The sequence below is a fragment of the Pezoporus flaviventris genome, unplaced genomic scaffold, assembly GCF_033815535.1.
Source record: "Pezoporus flaviventris isolate CSIRO_AGI_PZ_B2104156 unplaced genomic scaffold, CSIRO_AGI_Pfla_v1 ptg000041l, whole genome shotgun sequence".
NCBI lineage: Eukaryota > Metazoa > Chordata > Aves > Psittaciformes > Psittacidae > Pezoporus > Pezoporus flaviventris.
The window spans coordinates 15,244,713-15,261,629 of NW_026892589.1; the positions used below are offsets into that span (position 1 = coordinate 15,244,713).

Consider the following 16,917-nt stretch of genomic DNA (forward strand, 5'->3'; position numbering starts at 1 on the left):
CGGGCAGGTGGAGGGCTCAAGCTGCCGTCCAGTAAAATCTGAAAGGACCTTTGTTTCCCCGGCTGTGCACCTTTCTCTCTCCACCTCAGCGCTGGGGCAGGGGCGGGACGACAAGAGGGGACCCTGTGGGAAGCCGCCTGGGGTGTGAGGAGGGTCTGGCCGCCGCACCTCCCATGCCTCCTCCAGGCTTCACGGTTGCTCCGGGTCTGCCACCTGCGCGATGTCCCCGTTGCATGACCCCCGAGGATGGGAACTCTGTCCCGCCTGCCCCTTGCTGCGGCAGCGATGCTGCGGAGACCCGCCGGGGGCCGCCCTGTACGGGGCTGGTCAGCTCTGTTGTCTGTCGGGACGCAGTAGGCTGGCGGTGTCCCGGAGACCCAGAGGGGGGACACGGCAGCCTCCCGGGGGAGCCCAGCTGGGAACCGCTGGCTCCGAGCTGCCTTCAAGAGCGGGTGCTGAGGCCTACAGTCGAATTCGGGAGTGTCGCAGGGGGTCCAGCTGCACCTAGGGAAGGGACGTGGGGACCCAGGGAGAGCAGTGGTCCGGAACTCACGTTCCTCGCCCCCCCTTCCCGGGGCAGCCGGGGTACCTGGAGATTCCGAGCCTCCCCCGCCCCGGGGTGGGGGGATGTGCCACCCTCGCACGCTCTGCGAAACCGCAGGGCCACAACGTCACCCTCCCCATATCAACCCTCGCCGTGCCCCACGGGCACGGGCACGGGCACGGGCACGGACACAGCCACCCGCCGCCCGGAGCGGGGTGCCGCCGCCGAGGCCGCTTGCAGCGGAGAAGGGACGGAGAAAACTCCACATCACTGGCGGGGCTACCTGTGACCCTGCCTCGCCTCCGGTAGGCAGCTCGTCAGCAGGACGCCGAGGGGAGCGCTGGGGCTGTCCCAAGCGGGGGGGCTACGCCCCCCGTCTGCCCCGGCTTCCAGCAGCAGGCCTCCGGGCCGGCAGGGGGCGCACTGCAGTGCTGCTACTGCTTCCGTGCATATTTGCAGCAGATCGGAAGTGGTAGTTCTTTTCCGGCGGAGCGCGGCCATGGTGAGGGCGCGGCGTGGCTGCCTCTCCTCTCCATCCGTTGCCATCCACTGCCCGCCGCGGGCTGCCCCGGCCTCCGCCGCCTCGAGGGACGTGGGAGGGAGCCCGATGGAAGGGCCAGGGTGGGGGCGGGAGCTCGGGGGGCCGGGGAAGAGCGGCTGGGGTGGCCGAGTCTGGTAGCGGCCCATAACGCGTCCCGTCCTGTAGGCTCGCGGCCCCAAGAAGCACCTGAAGCGTGTTGCTGCGCCCAAGCACTGGATGCTGGACAAGCTGACGGGTGTCTTCGTGAGTGCGGGTCGGAGTTGGGGCCGGGCCGGGTGGGGCCCGGGTCGCCCTCCACATTGGTCTTTACCGCTCTCTGCGGGCTCAGCCTGCTTCACAGTTTCGCCAAGGATATGCTCAGGCGCGATGTTTGGAGGGTGGCGGTTAGCTGGGCAGTTGGGGAGCGCATGGGAGACGGGGGTGCTTGCTGTTAGCTTTGCAAACAGCTTTTGTTTATCTCCCTTTCGCAGAATATGGGGAAGTGGTGCAGTTGGCCACTCTCTTTTTAACCTGCTGATTGTTTTGGTTTTCCTTCACTGGGGTGGGTTAGTAGATGGTTGTACTGTGTTGGGGCAATGTTTTCTGAAGTTGGCCAGATCTGGGGGGAAAGATGCTGTGAATACCAAGGAAAGATGCCTGCAGCCTATCACTGCTTGTTTGGCAGTTAGGTTTCAAGCACCTGTCCACAGATGCTGCTGCGAGAGCTGTCAGGACAGTAATATTATTCCTCATGGGAGTAGTTGCTGTTGCTGATGTGCTTGAGCAGCCAGCAGAAAGCTTCTGTTTGTGCAGGCACCGCGTCCATCGACAGGCCCTCACAAGCTGAGGGAGTGCCTTCCGCTCATCATCTTCCTGCGGAACCGGCTGAAATATGCTCTGACAGGAGACGAGGTCAAGAAGATCTGCATGCAGAGGTTCATCAAAATAGATGGCAAAGTTCGCACAGACATCACCTACCCTGCAGGCTTCATGGGTGAGCAGGAAGGGCCAGGGAAAGTACCTCAGGCAGCTCTGCTGCACTGGTGAGGGATGTTTTGTTTGGCTGGCACAATATGGGGGGAAAGATGCTTTCCTGATGAAATCAAAGAAAAGGTAAGTATAAGCAGTTGTTATTTATTTTGGGGTTGTGCACTGCAATTAATACTGACACGTGATATCTGTAGCCTGTAATTGCCTGCTTGCATATGTGTAAATTGCTGTTCAGACTTCAGCCTTTGGCAGTTTTTGCTTATTTGCACTGTATTACATGAAAAGAGGTGGGATTCTGGTCAAAAGGAGATGGCAACCTCATCATTCACACTTGAAGCTTTGTTCAGCAGCTTCTAGTTTGTTTTAAACATGAGCTTAGTGCTGAGTTACAATGTATTGTAAGTCATATTGTAGCTAGTAACATCTGCTATTTTATGTCGTTTTCTGAAATTAGATGTCATCAGCATTGAGAAGACGGGTGAGCATTTTCGCTTGGTGTATGATACCAAGGGCCGGTTTGCTGTTCACCGCATCACAGCTGAAGAGGCCAAGGTGAGGGGCTTCAGCTTGGCATAAATGTGGGCCCAGTTGGGTTTGATTGGGATGGGGTTTCCTTGGCATGTCCTGAATGGGAGGTGCTGGCTCTCTTCCCTGAGAGCTGAGTCCGTATGCCCACCCTTGGGAAAATCAGGGCCTTCAGGGTCAGAGTATGAAACCTTTGGCAGGGGGAAATATTTTGGTGACATGAAAGCAACTTCAGGTGACTGCAGGTGCATTGTCTGGTGCTTAAAAAGGTATCTGTTGGTATGGGCTAGTTTACTTTCACAGGAGCTTTGGGGTAGCAGTGGCTCTAGTGTGGTGGGCCTTAGCATAGACTCTGCAAGCTAAGTGTGATCTGAAACATGGTACTGCCTGTGATGCAAAAGCTTTGAACTCCTTCCCAGGTCTGTTATGGAAGTGTTTGCAAAACTGCCTTTTGGCCCTCAGTGTTGGGGGGGCAATTCCCACATGTATTTCGTCAACCCAAGTGTGTTAATGTGCCTGAACTGCAGGTCTATGCTCCTCTGCAAGTTTTCCCTAAGGGCAGGCTGCGTAAGCAGAGTGATGCTGGAGGAAGAACTGGCCATGGGGACTCTACCCACTCTCCTTCCTCCTTGTGATATGTTTTTACCTCTGGCTGCCGCTTTCTGTTGACCCTTGAGTTCCGCAGTAGCTGTGAAGGAATCGGGGTGAAAGGCAGGAGGGAAGCAGAGGTGCTCTGGAGGAGGGACGAAGATATCTCTTTGATCCTGAAAGAAGGCAGCCTCTGCCTTTGCTGCATAACCACAGGCTTCAGGGCAACCTGGGGGAACTGCCCTGGTGGAGGCTTTCCTGGGGAATTTAAGCCATAGCCTGTGGTGAGACTCAGGAGGAGGCATTCCTTGACAGGGCTGGAGCACACTTCTGTTGCAAGGCTTCTGTTGCAAGCCTTGGAGCACCCACATGATTTGCTTTAGGTCTGAGGCCTGCTGTGGCTGGTGACTCTGAGGGGCAGGAGTCCCCTAGTCCGTGGTTCTGCTTGTCACCCTAGTTGAGCAGTGTTGGATTTTGTTTGCAGTACAAGCTGTGTAAGGTGAGGAAGATATTTGTAGGCACCAAAGGAATTCCTCATCTGGTCACTCACGATGCTCGCACCATCCGCTATCCGGACCCCCTCATCAAAGTGAATGATACAGTCCAGATTGACCTGGAGACAGGCAAGATCACAGATTTCATCAAGTTTGACACAGGTAGGTCTTACATCTCATGTAAAACGCTGTATTTTTCCCCACTCTGGAGAGCAGTGTGGAAGTTCAGTATAAATGCCAGGCACCTTTACACTGAAGTAGAAAGGCAGTTTTGGCAGCCTTGGGAAAGGGGTGGTTTCTCTGGAGCATCTGCACCTGGAAGAGAGATTCCTCCTATGTGCTGGCAGTGAGAATTACTTGGCACAGAGACTTGGAGTGATTCCAAGAGCAAGCAGGCACCAGGTAGAAGCAGCAAGCTGGTGGAGAAGTTGCTTCATGGCTCTCATGGGGCTGTGAATGGAAATCTCTGAGAAGCTGTAGGGAGATTCCTACTGTGGGAGGTTTCATTTGCGGAGCCATAAGTAGTGCCAGGACAAGTCGTATGGGAACACTTCCTTGGTGCTGCTGCAGCCTAGAAGGTGGTGGGGGAATATTTGGTATGGGCATCAAGGCCGGATTGCTGTTTGGCTTCTCAAGTGCTGCCAGGATTTCTATGGGATGTAGGTGTCACCAGGTGCTCTGATGGCCACTTTGTCCCTGTCCTTTTCCAGCACTGCTCCTCAAAGAGCCCAAGTGGAAGGGCATTGCCACAGCACCTGGTACCAGTTCTTGGTTTTGTTCACCCCAGGTAACCTCTGTATGGTGACCGGTGGTGCCAATTTGGGCCGTATTGGGGTGATCACCAACCGGGAGAGACACCCTGGGTCGTTTGATGTGGTTCACGTGAAGGACGCCAATGGCAACAGCTTTGCCACCAGACTATCTAACATCTTCGTTATTGGCAAAGTAAGCCTGATATGGACGCAAGGGGGGTGGGTTCTTGTCTGTTGTTGGGGGCTGCTGGCTGAAGCAGAGAGGCCTTGGGGTCTTGTGTAGGCAAGTGCCTTCCCATAATGTGACGTTCCATTTGATTCTGCCTGCTCTTGGAAGGGGAAGCATCTGTAAATGCAGGAATGGGGACATTTACAAGAAGCAGCTCTGTGGGTTTTTAAACTTTGTGAGAGTTGGGAGCTGAGAATTGCTCAGATCATCATGTGACCTGGGCAGCCCTTCCAGCTGAGGGTGCCCTCTGCCCCCAGTGCCTCTGCTGTCCTGCCATCCCTGTACAGGTTGGAAGGGGATGGTGACTGTTTTGGCCTGAAGTGCATTCTTCATGGATGTGAGTGAAAGTGGCTGATGTAGGCCCATACACCTTTGGCATCTTCCGTAAGAGGCTTCTGCTGGGCCAATACCAGAGCCATGTGTATGTGGCCCAGCATGGGCAGAGGCTTCTGCTGCTTTTTCCCCTTGGAGGGAGAGCTCTGTTGTCCCTGTCCATTTCTTGAGGTGAGCTGGCTTCTTTTCCTTTCCTGTAGGGCAACAAGCCGTGGATCTCCCTGCCCCGTGGAAAGGGCATCCGCCTGACCATTGCTGAAGAGAGAGACAAGAGACTGGCAGCCAAACAGAGCAGCAGCTGAACTCCAGTTGGGGCTGGCAGTGGTCCTTTCACTGTATGAATTAAAGTGTTTACCAACTGGCTGTGTGACTGGTGGGGGAGCAGCGCAGGGCTTGCAGGAGCTGTGCTGTGCCAGTGTGGAGCCACGCTCTTGCTCTCTAAAATGGCCTGGGAGACTTGTGGCAGTCAGAGCAACTGCACTAGCCCTTTTCCAGAAAGGCAAGGAGGAGCTGTGGGAGAACCTCCAGGGTGATCTGTCCCTCGGAAGGTGTTAGCACAAATACTCGTGGATTTCATTCCCAGGGGCCCGTGGTGCCAGGCAGTCTTGAAGCGTTCTGTGGTTGTCCTTACCAGTGGGAGTCTGGGGGTGGCCATGTTGGTGACGTTCCATTGGCGCCCCTGAAGCGGCACCATCTTGAGGGCGGCCATGTTGGTGAGGTGCCATTGGCGCCGCTGAGGCGGCACCATCTTGAGGGCGGCCATGTTGGTGAGGTGCCCTCGTGTCCCCGCCGTTCCTCCATATTGACCCCAGCCCCCTCGCTCCTGCCGCCTCATGCCGTCGCCCCTCGTGGCGACCGCGTTGCCGTGGTAACAGCCGCGCCAGGGCCGCCGCCATTTGTCGTTCCAAGATGGCGCTGGCGAGCGTGGTGCCGGCGGAGGCTCCGCTCCCGTCCCTATCCCTCCTCTCGGTGCTCGCAGCGCCCCGGGGCCTGGCCTACCCCCCTCGTCCCCCTGGCATCGCCGCCCTCCTCCTCCGGGAGCTGCCGCCGCTGCTGCCCGGGCCCGGCATCCACCTCCTGCACGGCACCACCTCCCTTGCGTTCGAGGTACGGACATTGCAGGGAAGAGAGACATAGGGACCTATAGAGAGACACTGGGGGGGGGGGGGGGTGCGACCCATGGACAGCACGCAGAAACTCCATAGGGACGCACGGGGGGGGGTGGGCGGGGGGGTTGGAGCGGTATTGCCATAGAGACACATAAGGAACCATAGAGATACATTGGGGGGTGCTGGGACCCATCGAGACCCTATAGAAACTCTATAGGGACACAGTTGGGGGGGGGGGGGAGGGGGTTATGCATGTAGAGGCACATAGGGACCCATAGAGACCCCACAGAAACTCCATAGTGAGACAAGGGGGCACAAAATCACCAAATGAAATACATAAACCTTTCGAATCAGTTTTAAGTAATGTTAAGTTTGAAGCCTTTGTAAGAGTAACAATGGAAAATGAGGTGTACGATTCACAGAGGAAAAGTATAGAGTACAGCTAGAGAACATCCTGAGAGTCCTTGTATAAGATAAACTGTAGTTGTAGTTGACATAGTTTTAGGCCCTTATGACCTTAGTACAAAATGAGTGTAAGAAAAAGAGGACAGAAAATCAGGAGGTAAGGATAAGAAGTATCTGGGAATGGCAGGTGTCCAGGATGGGCTGCAGTTAAACTGGTGAGTAGAAGGACAGGATGATTGCTGGGTCTGTGGTGTTAAGGAACCAATTAAGCTGGTATAAATGTCTACTGCATGTGCTTCCAGGGCTGCCACTGATACCAGGAAATAAAGGGTTAACATTGTGCCTGCTTGCTTAAGCAGTCACTGTGCTTGGTGAAGCAGAACCGTAGGAGTCAAAGTTGCTACAATGGTGAAGCAGAACTGTAGGGGTTACAGCTGCTAGGCAGAATTGCAGTAGATAAGATTCATAGCTTAATATTTAAGACATTCTTGTTCAAATAGCATCTTTAGAAAAGAACAAAAGATAGCCAGAGTAACAAAATTTACACACTTGACAAGTTTCTACTTTAAGATATATAAAACTGGCTTGTACCGAACCTGAGGTTTGGACAGGAGCCGAAACCCTACTGAGTCTGCGTGAAAGCAAGAGGCTGCTCGTGGTGATGAAGAGGAACTACAGGCCTTCATCCTCACGACCCCCTAACGACCACCACCAGGAGGCACTGTGCAGGCACACCAGTGGGACGAATGTCAGAAAATTAATTATAATATTAGATGGAAATAGGTTTTGCATATGTATGAGGCGTGAAGCAATCTCATGTTTAGGTAATCATTATATGTAATATAAACGAACTGAGTGGCAAAGGGGCGTGCATGCTTTTGGAGGAGAAACCCCCATGCACCTCAGCGCTGAATAAAGCATACATACTTTACAACTCTAATGAGTTGTGGAGTCAATCTGTGTATCACCAGAAGTGCTGAAGATTGTAGGAAGAAGTAAAGGACCCTCAGAGCCCCGCACCATGTTTTTGTATGCCTGTGGGGAAACTTTCTAGAACAATGATGTAAGTGTCCTCATGAATATGCACGTCTGTACATAATGAATATGTATGCTTAGTGACTATATAAGGACGGCTTGTTCAGCAATTCGGAGACACAGGTTAGGAGGAGCTGTCCCCCGTGTCTGACGTGCCGCAATAAAGAATACCTGCTTGAAACTTGAAACCTTTGTTGGTGAGTTTGTCCCTGGAGTTTTCTCCAAATCACCACAGACCCTCGTATCTCCCCTAATCCCCCCCAGACCCTGACAGACCCCCAAATCCCCACCATTGACCTCACAGAATTCCATTTAGGGACTCCAGATATCCATATCCCCACATAGATACCCCATCTCCCCCCACAGAATGCCATGTAGGCACTCCTGTCCTCCATATCCTCCCATATTTCCCCCTAGAACCCCTTGTAATGGAATCCAGACCCCCATATCCTCCGATATTCCCCCACAGCCCCCCTAATGGGACTCCAGACCCCCAAATCCCCCCATATTCTCCCATAGAACCCCATGAAGGGTCTCTAGACAACTACAGGCCCCCATGTAGGGACTCCAGATGCCCATGTCCCCCTTAATCCCCCCATAGACACACCGTATCACCCCACAGACCCCCATAAAGGGTCTCCAAACCACCACAGAACCCCATGTAGTGACTCCAGACCGCTCTATGTACCCTAATCCCCCCCTAGACCCGCATGTAGGGACTCCAGGCCCCCAGCAGCCACCACGTGACACTGCCCACTTCCGGGGACAGCAGCGGGGACAAAGGCAGCAGCACCACGGCTCATGCGCGGACCCCTGGCTGCAGTACCCAGCTCTGGACACAGGATGGCAGCAGCGAGAGCGCCGGCGCCACCCCGCCCCCCCACTCCCCCCCTTCCCCGCTGCACCGAGTTCCGTGCGTGTCATGGAAAGGTCTTTGTGGGGGATTCAGCCCCAAATCCAGCTGTGACCCCCTTTCTTCAGAGGACCCCCTCAGTCCTCTACTCACCTGCTCCTCTGCGGAATCATCGCAGATAAATAAAAATGCGTAAAGAGAATAAAAAGCGCAAGAGCAGAATGTGATTATAAACTGCTACAAACCAAACGCAAAGCGAGAAAAGCGAACAAGCCTGAAAGAACCTCCAATAAGAGTTCCCTTTGCAACTTAGCCCAGCCCCAATACTGCAGAGCCTCTTCCTGAATGTGCAAACCCAACAGCGTTTCCCCCGCAGGCACCACCTGCACACACGGAGCTCCTGCCCCAGCTTGGCCGCCTAAAACTCCGTCTGCCCACGGCCCCTCCGGTGCCCCCTCTCCGGCATCCAGGGCTGCGGATGTGCTCCTGTAGAAAGCACCCTGGGGTCTGCTCTAGGGACGGGCCCTTTTCTCTCTTGGGCGGGAGGGAGGGACGGGGGGGGTGGGGGGGTGAGAGGGGTGGGAGGAGGGAGAGGGAGGGAGGGGAGGGGGGGGTGCTCTATGCAATGTTATCCTATTTGGACCTGTAAGTTTTTCGTTCTGAACAGCAAAGTGCCTGAGGATGTCCTCTCACAAGGGCACTGAAAAAAGCCAGGAGGGAAAGCGTGGCCGGACTGCTGTGTTGGTGGAACCGCTCACGAGATCCCCAGCTGGAGGTGATGGGCAACAACCACCAGGCATGCTGCTCCCTTCACCAAGCTACTGACATTTAAAACACGACTCCTGCTTCCACCTCCTCGTCGCTGCTCTGCTTTGGGTCTCCCAGCAGTGAAGATTTCAGCTGACAACCCAACGCAGCACACAAGTGGTAAAAAGCAACCTCAAAACTCTGCTTCCAGGAAAGGAAACGTTCAGAACCCAATAACAAAAATAGCAAACCGGACCAATAAAGAACCTTAGGGAACCTAAACTCCTCCTATAACACCTCCGAAAAGAAAGCCTTACAGAAACACTTATTGACGCTGGGGAGCGGGCACCGGAGGGGCCGTGGGCAGACGGAGTTTTAGGCGGCCAAGCGAGGGCAGCAGCTCCGTGTGTGCAGGTGATGCCTGCGGGAGAAACGCTGTTGGGTTCGCAGAACCAGGAAACCGCTGCGAGGAGCGCTCCCCGGAGGATGGAAAGCGGGCGGGGAGCAGCGGTTTCGGACCCGCTGCCTCTGCGGCAGCGAAAAGGTGAGCATGTGCTGCCACCGTGTGTCCAATCGGCGGTACTGCAGGTGGTGGTGGTGGGGGGGGCGGCTCCATCTTGTGTCGAAATCCCGGTACCGATGGGAGGGGAGGGCCGCACCGTGGGCCCAGGCACTGCCCGCTGCTCCCCTTCCCTGTCGAAAATTGAGCACCGAAGCGGGCGGTGAAGGAGGAAAGCGGCTGGGGGCCGCGTTCCGGTGCTACCGTGTGTGCAAACCGCGGCACTGCGCGTGGGGAAGCGGAGGAACGGCACCAGGAGACGATCGGTGCTGCGGTCACGTGGCCAATAATCGGTACGGCACGGGGTGGAGAAAAGAGGCTGCACTTGTGGCAACGAACCAATCAAAGCGGCGCGAGGGCCTGGCTACGAGTGATTGACGGGAGCCTCAGCCAATGGAGGCACCGGGAGGGTGCTGCGGGAGAGAGGCGGGGCTAAGAGTGGCTGACGGGAGTTCCAGCCAATGGCGACCGCGGGGGGCGGTGGCAAAACAGATCCGAAACGCGGCGGGGCTAACAGTGATTGACGGGCGATCCAGCCAATGGCGGCCGTAGGGAGGCGGTGGAATGACAGACCGGAACAGAGGCGGAGCTAAGAGTGACGGACGGGAGCTGCAGCCAATGACGACCGTGGAGGGGGGGGGGAGGCAAAACAGACCGGAAGCGGAGCGGGGCTAAGAGAGATTGACAAGCCCTCCAGCCAATGGCTGCCGTGAGGTGGCGGTGGCAAAAAAGATGGGAAGCGGGGCGAGGCTAAAAGAGATTGACAAGAGCACCAGCCAATAGCGGCCGTGTGTGTGTGTGTGTGTGTGTGTGTGTGTGTGTGTGTGTGTGTGTGTGTGTGTGTGTGTGTGTGTGTGTGTGTGTGTGTGTGTGTGTGTGTGTGTGTTGGGGGGGGTGGCATGACAGACAGGAAGCGCGGCGGGGCTAAGAATGATTGACAAGACCTATAGCCAATAGAGGCCGTGGGAGGGCGGTGACAAAACATACGAGGAAAGAGGCGGGGCTAAGAGTCACTGACGGGTGCTCCAGCCAATGGCCCCCGTGGAGGGGCTGTGCAAAACAGACCGGAAAAGAGGCGAGGCTAAGAGTGACTGACGGGCCCTCCAGCCAATGACTGCCGTGAGGGAGGTGGTGGAAAAAAAGACAGGAAGCGGGGCGGGACTAAGAGAGACTGACAAGCGCTGCAGCCAATGACCGCCGTGGGAGGCCAGTAGCAAAACAGACCGAAAGCCGGGCGGGGCTAAAAGAGATTGACAAGCGCTCCAGCCAATGGCTGCCGTGGGGGGGCGGAGGCATGACAAGAAGCGGAGGGGAGCTAGGAGAGATTGGCAAGTTCGCTAGCCAATGGCCGCCGTGGGGGGGTGGGGGGCTGTGGCAAAACGGACCGAGAGGCGGGGCTAAAAGGGCGCTCCAGCCAATAGCAGAAGTGGGGGGGCGGTAGCAAAACAGACCGGAAAAGAGGCGAGGCTAAGACTGACGGGGGCTCCAGCCAATGACCACCGTGGGGAGGCGGTGGCAAAACAAACCGGAAAAGAGGCGAGGCTAAGAGTGACAAGTAAGAAGTGGGTAAAAACGGGTTAGAAATGGGCAAAAATGGATTAAAACGGGTTAGAAGTGGGCAAATACGGGACAGAAATGGCCATAAATTGTTCAGAAATAGAAACAAAAAGCTTTAAATGGGTTAGAAATGGGAAAGATAGGTTAGAAATAGCCAAAAATAGCTTAAAACTGGTAAGAAATTGGCAAAAATGGGACAGAAATGGCCATAAATTATTTAGAAATAGACAAAATGGCTTGAAATGGGAGAAAATGGCTTAGAAACAGAAAAAAAATGGCTTCAAACGGGTCAGAAATGGGCAAAAATGTGCTTGAAGTGGGAAAAATCGGGTTACAAATGAAGAAAAATGGTTTAGAAATGGCCAAAATGGCTTAAACCAGGTTAGAATTGGACATAAAGGGTTACAAATGGCTAAAGCTGGCATGAATCACGTTAGAAGCAGACAAAAGTGGGTTAGAAATGGTGAAAAATGGCTTTAAACTGGGGAAAAATGGGCAAAAATAAGTTAGAAAAAGAAAAAAGAGGGTTAAAAAGAGTTAGAAATGAGCCAAAAAGAGGTGGAAATTGAAAAAAAAAAGGCTTTAAATGGGATCGAAGTGGACAAAATCGGGTCAGAAGCGGCAAAAAGAGTTTAGAGATAGCAAATAAAAGCTTACAATGGTTTAGATGTGGACATAAATGCGCTAGAAATAGCCACAGACAGGTAAAAATGGGTTAGAATTTGGCAAAAATGGGTTGGAACTGTCCAAAACCAGTTTCAAAATACAAAAAAACAAAAACAAACAAACAAAAACCCACAGTAAAATGGGCTAAAAAAAGGGAAAAATGTGGAAAAAAAAAAGGCGAAAATGGCTTAAAATGGGTTAGAAATTACCAAAACCGGCTTAAACCAGGTTAGAAATGGGCAAAATCGGTTAGAAGTGGCCAAAATTGGGTTAGAAATGGCAAAAAAAATTTAGAAATGGGAAAAAAGTTTTTAAATGGGTTAGAAATAACCAAAAAATGGCCTAAACTGGTAAGAAACAGGCAAAAATGGGATAGAAATGGCCATAAATGGCTCCTTCGCGCTCCTTCTTTCCCTCCTTCCTTCAATCCTTCCTTTTTCCTTCCCTTCCTCCTTTCATACCCTCCCTTCCTCCTTTCCCTCCCTCCTACCTTCCTTCAGAAAGAGTGTGAACACAAGAGCAGAGGTTCTGAGGCAATCTAATGGAAGAGAAGCTAAGGGTACAATTGAATATGGGGAAGAGAACAGAAGGGAAGAGAATTTAAGAGATTACTAGAGAAGAGCAGGAAAAGAATATTAGGGAATACAAGAGATCCAACAGAATCTAACATTCTAAGATTAGAGAATTGAAGAGCATCTAAGAAGAGAATATAGGGGAGAGAATATCATGGAATAGAAGAGAATCTAAGACTAGAAGAGTAGAGAACCTAAGAGAAGCCAAGAGAGAAAAATTGAGGGGCATACAGGAAAAGGAAGAAATTTAGAGAATCTAAGAAAAGGAAACAGAAAAGACCATAAGAGTATACAAGCAAATAAAATAGAAGGGAATCTAAGAGAAGAATATGTAAGCAAATATAGGAGAGAGACAGGAGTAAGTGAAAACACTATACAGGGTAAGACAATAGAAAATAAGAAAATGTAGGACTATAAAAAAAAGGGAAGAGAATATAAAAGAGGGAAGAGATTCTAAGAGAGCATAAGGGAAGGGAAAAGAATATAAGAGAAAGGAATATATGAGGAGAGACTATAAGAGAATTTAAGATAAGGGAAGAGAATGTCAGACAAGAGAACTTAGAAGGGAAGATAAGAGAAGAGAATATTAGAGAACATAAGGGAAGGGAAGAGACTAGAAGAGACTAAGAGAATATAGGACCATAGAAGAGAGTAAAGAGAAGGGAATATAGGAACATGCAAAGGGATAGAAGAGAAGGGAGTAAAAGAGAATAGAGATTAGAAAAGACTAAGAGAATATATGGAAAGAGAATATAAAGGAATCTAAGAAAACAGAATGAGAAGGGAAGGGAAGAGACTGGAAGAAAATGGAAGAGACTAAGAGAATATAGGAGAAAAGAGTACAAGAGACAGGAAGGGAAGAGAGACAGACCGGAAGGGGAGACTCTAAGAGAGTATTAGGAAGACAAGACAAAAGAAATGTGCTCCTGGCCTGGTAACATCTTTATTTTTTCAGGACAACTATTTAATTTCATTAAAAGCAGGAATCTTTAAATATACACAGTCTTGTCTGTCACGGAGCTTCAAACCCCTGCAGGAGTCATCAAGCTGTGAGAGGCAGCTGCACAAAGAGAATCCTTTCTCTAACGCAAGCAGCTGAGCAGTGACCACCTGTTACAGCCACTCATCAATGTTAGCTGTGCATCGACACCAATGCCACCAACAGAGCAGATAAGCTCTGGCAGCAGGCACCGAACAGGAGGGGATGCTGCCATGTGCACGGAAGGCAGAGGCATGTTCCCAATGTGCTTGCTGGGTGCGCACTAAGTAGCAATTACAGAGTTTTCCATTCACATCCCCGGTGGCCTTACTTCTTCCTCCTGTGCCACTTTGCTGTGCTTCACTGCAGCATCCAAGGACCTTGCCCCTGCATGGCTGGGCTCAGCAGCACACTGCGTGCTGAGCAGCATGCATCACCTGCAGGGCTCTGTGATCACCAGGGTGCAGCAAAGGCAGCAGTAGAGAGGGGTCCCTTGGAAATGTGCTGTCTGCCTGCAGGCACCGCCCCATCGTGGCATCTTCTTGAGATCAGGGGCTAAATACACATCTCTGTCCCTGCAAGTGTGGCCCGGGGCTGCTGGGAAAGCCCATCTGTGGAACAGGCTGTGTGTGTTCTGGTCTGTAAGCCCCCCATCAGCTATGGTACAGCTGAAGTCTTGTCACTGTCAAACGTTTACCAGGTAATACCCCTTACTGAACTAGAAACCTGCACTAACGCCGCATGCCTGGCAGGCTGGGAAAGGTAGATACATTTGGGGTTATGCACACGAAAACTCTACAACCTGCTGTGGTTCAAGTGCCATTGTTCTTGTCGGTAAAGGGAAAAGCAGCCTCAGGCATCCTGCTGGGCTCAGGGGTCCATCAGCTGCACCGGAGCAGCTTTGCTTTCAAGATGCGATACTTGCTATGCTGGTAAGTGACCAGGTCAAACAGGCTGAAATAAAAGTGAATTTGCCCAGAGCTGGGTGTTACTCACGTTGGTACTGGTACTGGTGGTAGCAAACGTTTACTGTGAACCACATGCTGAACAGACATGTTCAGCATTTCAAATAAGCCAGTTTTTCCTCCCTGGCTGCATTATATTCCCCCAGATGAATTTAACCTCGTGGCAGCAAAGCACTTTAGCTCAAGGTACCAAAGAGGAGCTTCAGCAAGGGGACAGTCCCACCGGACACACCAAAGAGTGCGAGGACGAGCAGCCCTTCCGTAAGAAAGAAGGATAATTGTGGCTTTGGGGTTTTAAAGAGACCTTCAGCAGCTGTAGGGAAACACCTGCATTCCCTGGGGTTCTAACCATAGGATCACAGAACGGTTTTGGTTGGAAGGAACCTTTAAAGGTCTTCCAGTCCAGCCTCCCGTGTAATGAGCAGGGACATCTTCAACTAGATCAGGGTGCTCAGAACCACATCCAGCCTGGCCTTGAATGTCTCCAGGGATGGTGCATCCACCACCTCTCTGGGCAACCTGTGCCAGTGCTTTACCCCCCTCATTACAGAAAAATAACGGGGCTGACCTGCAGTTCCTGGTCCTCCCTCCAGCCCTTGCCTTCTCCCCAGCAGTGCAGCTCCTCTGCTACAGAGCTGGGATCCCTCTCAGGAAAATCAGCTCTTAGCCCTGAAACTGCCCCACGAGTCTCTGCCCACACCAGCAGATCAGGACGGCAAAGCTTTGTCAAGTTGCCTACATCGCCTAGACAGAAGGCATCATAAACAAGGACAACAAATTGTGAGTAGTGTGGTGGACTCCCATTGGGTTGGAAACACTGCATGGGTACTAATTCAACAAAGACAACACCAAGAGCTGTAAACTCTGCTGGTAGTACCCAAATGTCAAGAGAAAACCAGGGACCTGCATCGTTACAACATCCAACAGCATGATTAGAAAAATAGTGGGAATTCCCCCTAGAGCTGCTGCAAACCAGCCTGCAAGCAAAGCAATTGCTGTTTAGGAAAAAGCAATGCAATGATTTCAAACCAGGAAAGCAAATCAAGCTGAGATTTCCTGTGTCAATGTTTTCAATCACACGAATGTAATTGACTGGAAGGGATAAAACTTCCTGAATTAAGCACGTAAACAGTTGAACAAAACAACTTCTTCCTTGTTCAAGCAGAGGATGTGCTTTTGCTCTGATTTACTGGCCCCGGGTATTTCTATAGGAGGATCTAGATCTGTCCAGCTGTTAAAGTGTCACTCTGCATTCAAGCCAGTGTAAGAGGAAACAAAGTCCTGCATCCAGATCTTGAGCCCCAACTCAAGAGGGATGTGGATGCGGAGCCAGGCAGAGAGAGATGAGCTTGTTCAGCCTGGAGAAGAGAAGGCTCCTTAAGGGGAGACCTTAGAGCAGCTCCAGTGCCTAAAGGGGCGACAAGAAACCTGGAGAGGGGCTTTGGACAAGGGCCTGTAGGGACAGGCCAAGGGGGAATGGCTTTAACCTGACAGAGGGGGGACTGAGATGAGCTCTTAGGCAGAAGCTCTTCCCTGGGAGGGTGCTGAGGCGCTGGCACAGGGTGCCCAGAGAAGCTGTGGCTGCCCCATCCCTGGCAGTGTTTAAGGCCAGGTGGGACACAGGGGCTTGGAGCAAGCTGCTCTAGTGTGACGTTGTCTCCGCCCGCCCGTGGCAAGGGTTGCACCTGGATGAGCTTTAAGGTCCCTTCCAACTTGAACCATTCCATGATTCTATAAAATGCAGAAATGGGGAGGATAACTACAGGCAAATTACAAACCAGCTGGTGAAAGCAGAGGGTAAATGCATTTCCTCTCCTGGCAGGGTCAGAGGAGCATGTGCTACAATTCCCAGGCATACCTCTGCTCTCCTCTGTTGCTTCCCAATAGCAGAAACCTTTCTTTTCTTTTTGATCTTGCAGCTGAAAGAAAGAGGTTAAAAAATCTTGTGGAGCTCTCGAAAGGGTCTGCCTTGGCACACACAATGTCCACACAAGTGCACTCTGCTCTAAAACAGAAGGGTTCTTATATTTACCCAAGAACAAGAACCGGGTTTTTCTTCAGCTCAAGAAACCACTGATGCGAGTCCACAGCATCAACACTGATGAGGCTGATAGGCTGGTGTGTCTAACACAGATATCACATCTGCCACCTTGCTTAGCTTAGGTTTCAGCACAGCTGCTGAGCACCGCTGCTAGCCACCAAACACACCGGCTGAGGAAGTGCTGAGTGATGAGATGCTAGACCTCAGTGGAAAGTTCTGCACCATTTATTTAGCCAGCAGATCAACTCTAAGTCCAAATGAGGATAACATCTCCTACACAGGAGGAGGAGGTGCCAGACAAACCCTTAAGTACCAGCGAGCTGTTGGTGCTGGGCACCAGCCCTGTACATGTAGCCTGTGCCCATCCTGCAGCCCCACAGGCTGGCCCTGCTCCTCCTGGCCAGGATGCGTGGCTGCACAGCCCTCATGTGTCCTTCCTCTGCTGACACCCGCT

General features: G+C 52.3%; 1 protein-coding gene across 1 annotated transcript; it reads left to right on the forward strand.

Annotated features, from left to right (window-relative positions):
* Positions 1-1,043: 1,043 nt before the first annotated feature.
* On the forward strand, positions 1,044-5,337 carry LOC133275657 (small ribosomal subunit protein eS4). Its single transcript, XM_061465682.1, has 7 exons — positions 1,044-1,136; positions 1,251-1,328; positions 1,878-2,058; positions 2,509-2,606; positions 3,652-3,823; positions 4,449-4,606; positions 5,176-5,337. Exons 1-7 carry the CDS (start codon positions 1,044-1,046, stop codon positions 5,275-5,277), a joined length of 882 nt encoding a protein of 293 aa, XP_061321666.1. The 3' UTR covers positions 5,278-5,337.
* Positions 5,338-16,917: the final 11,580 nt, after the last annotated feature.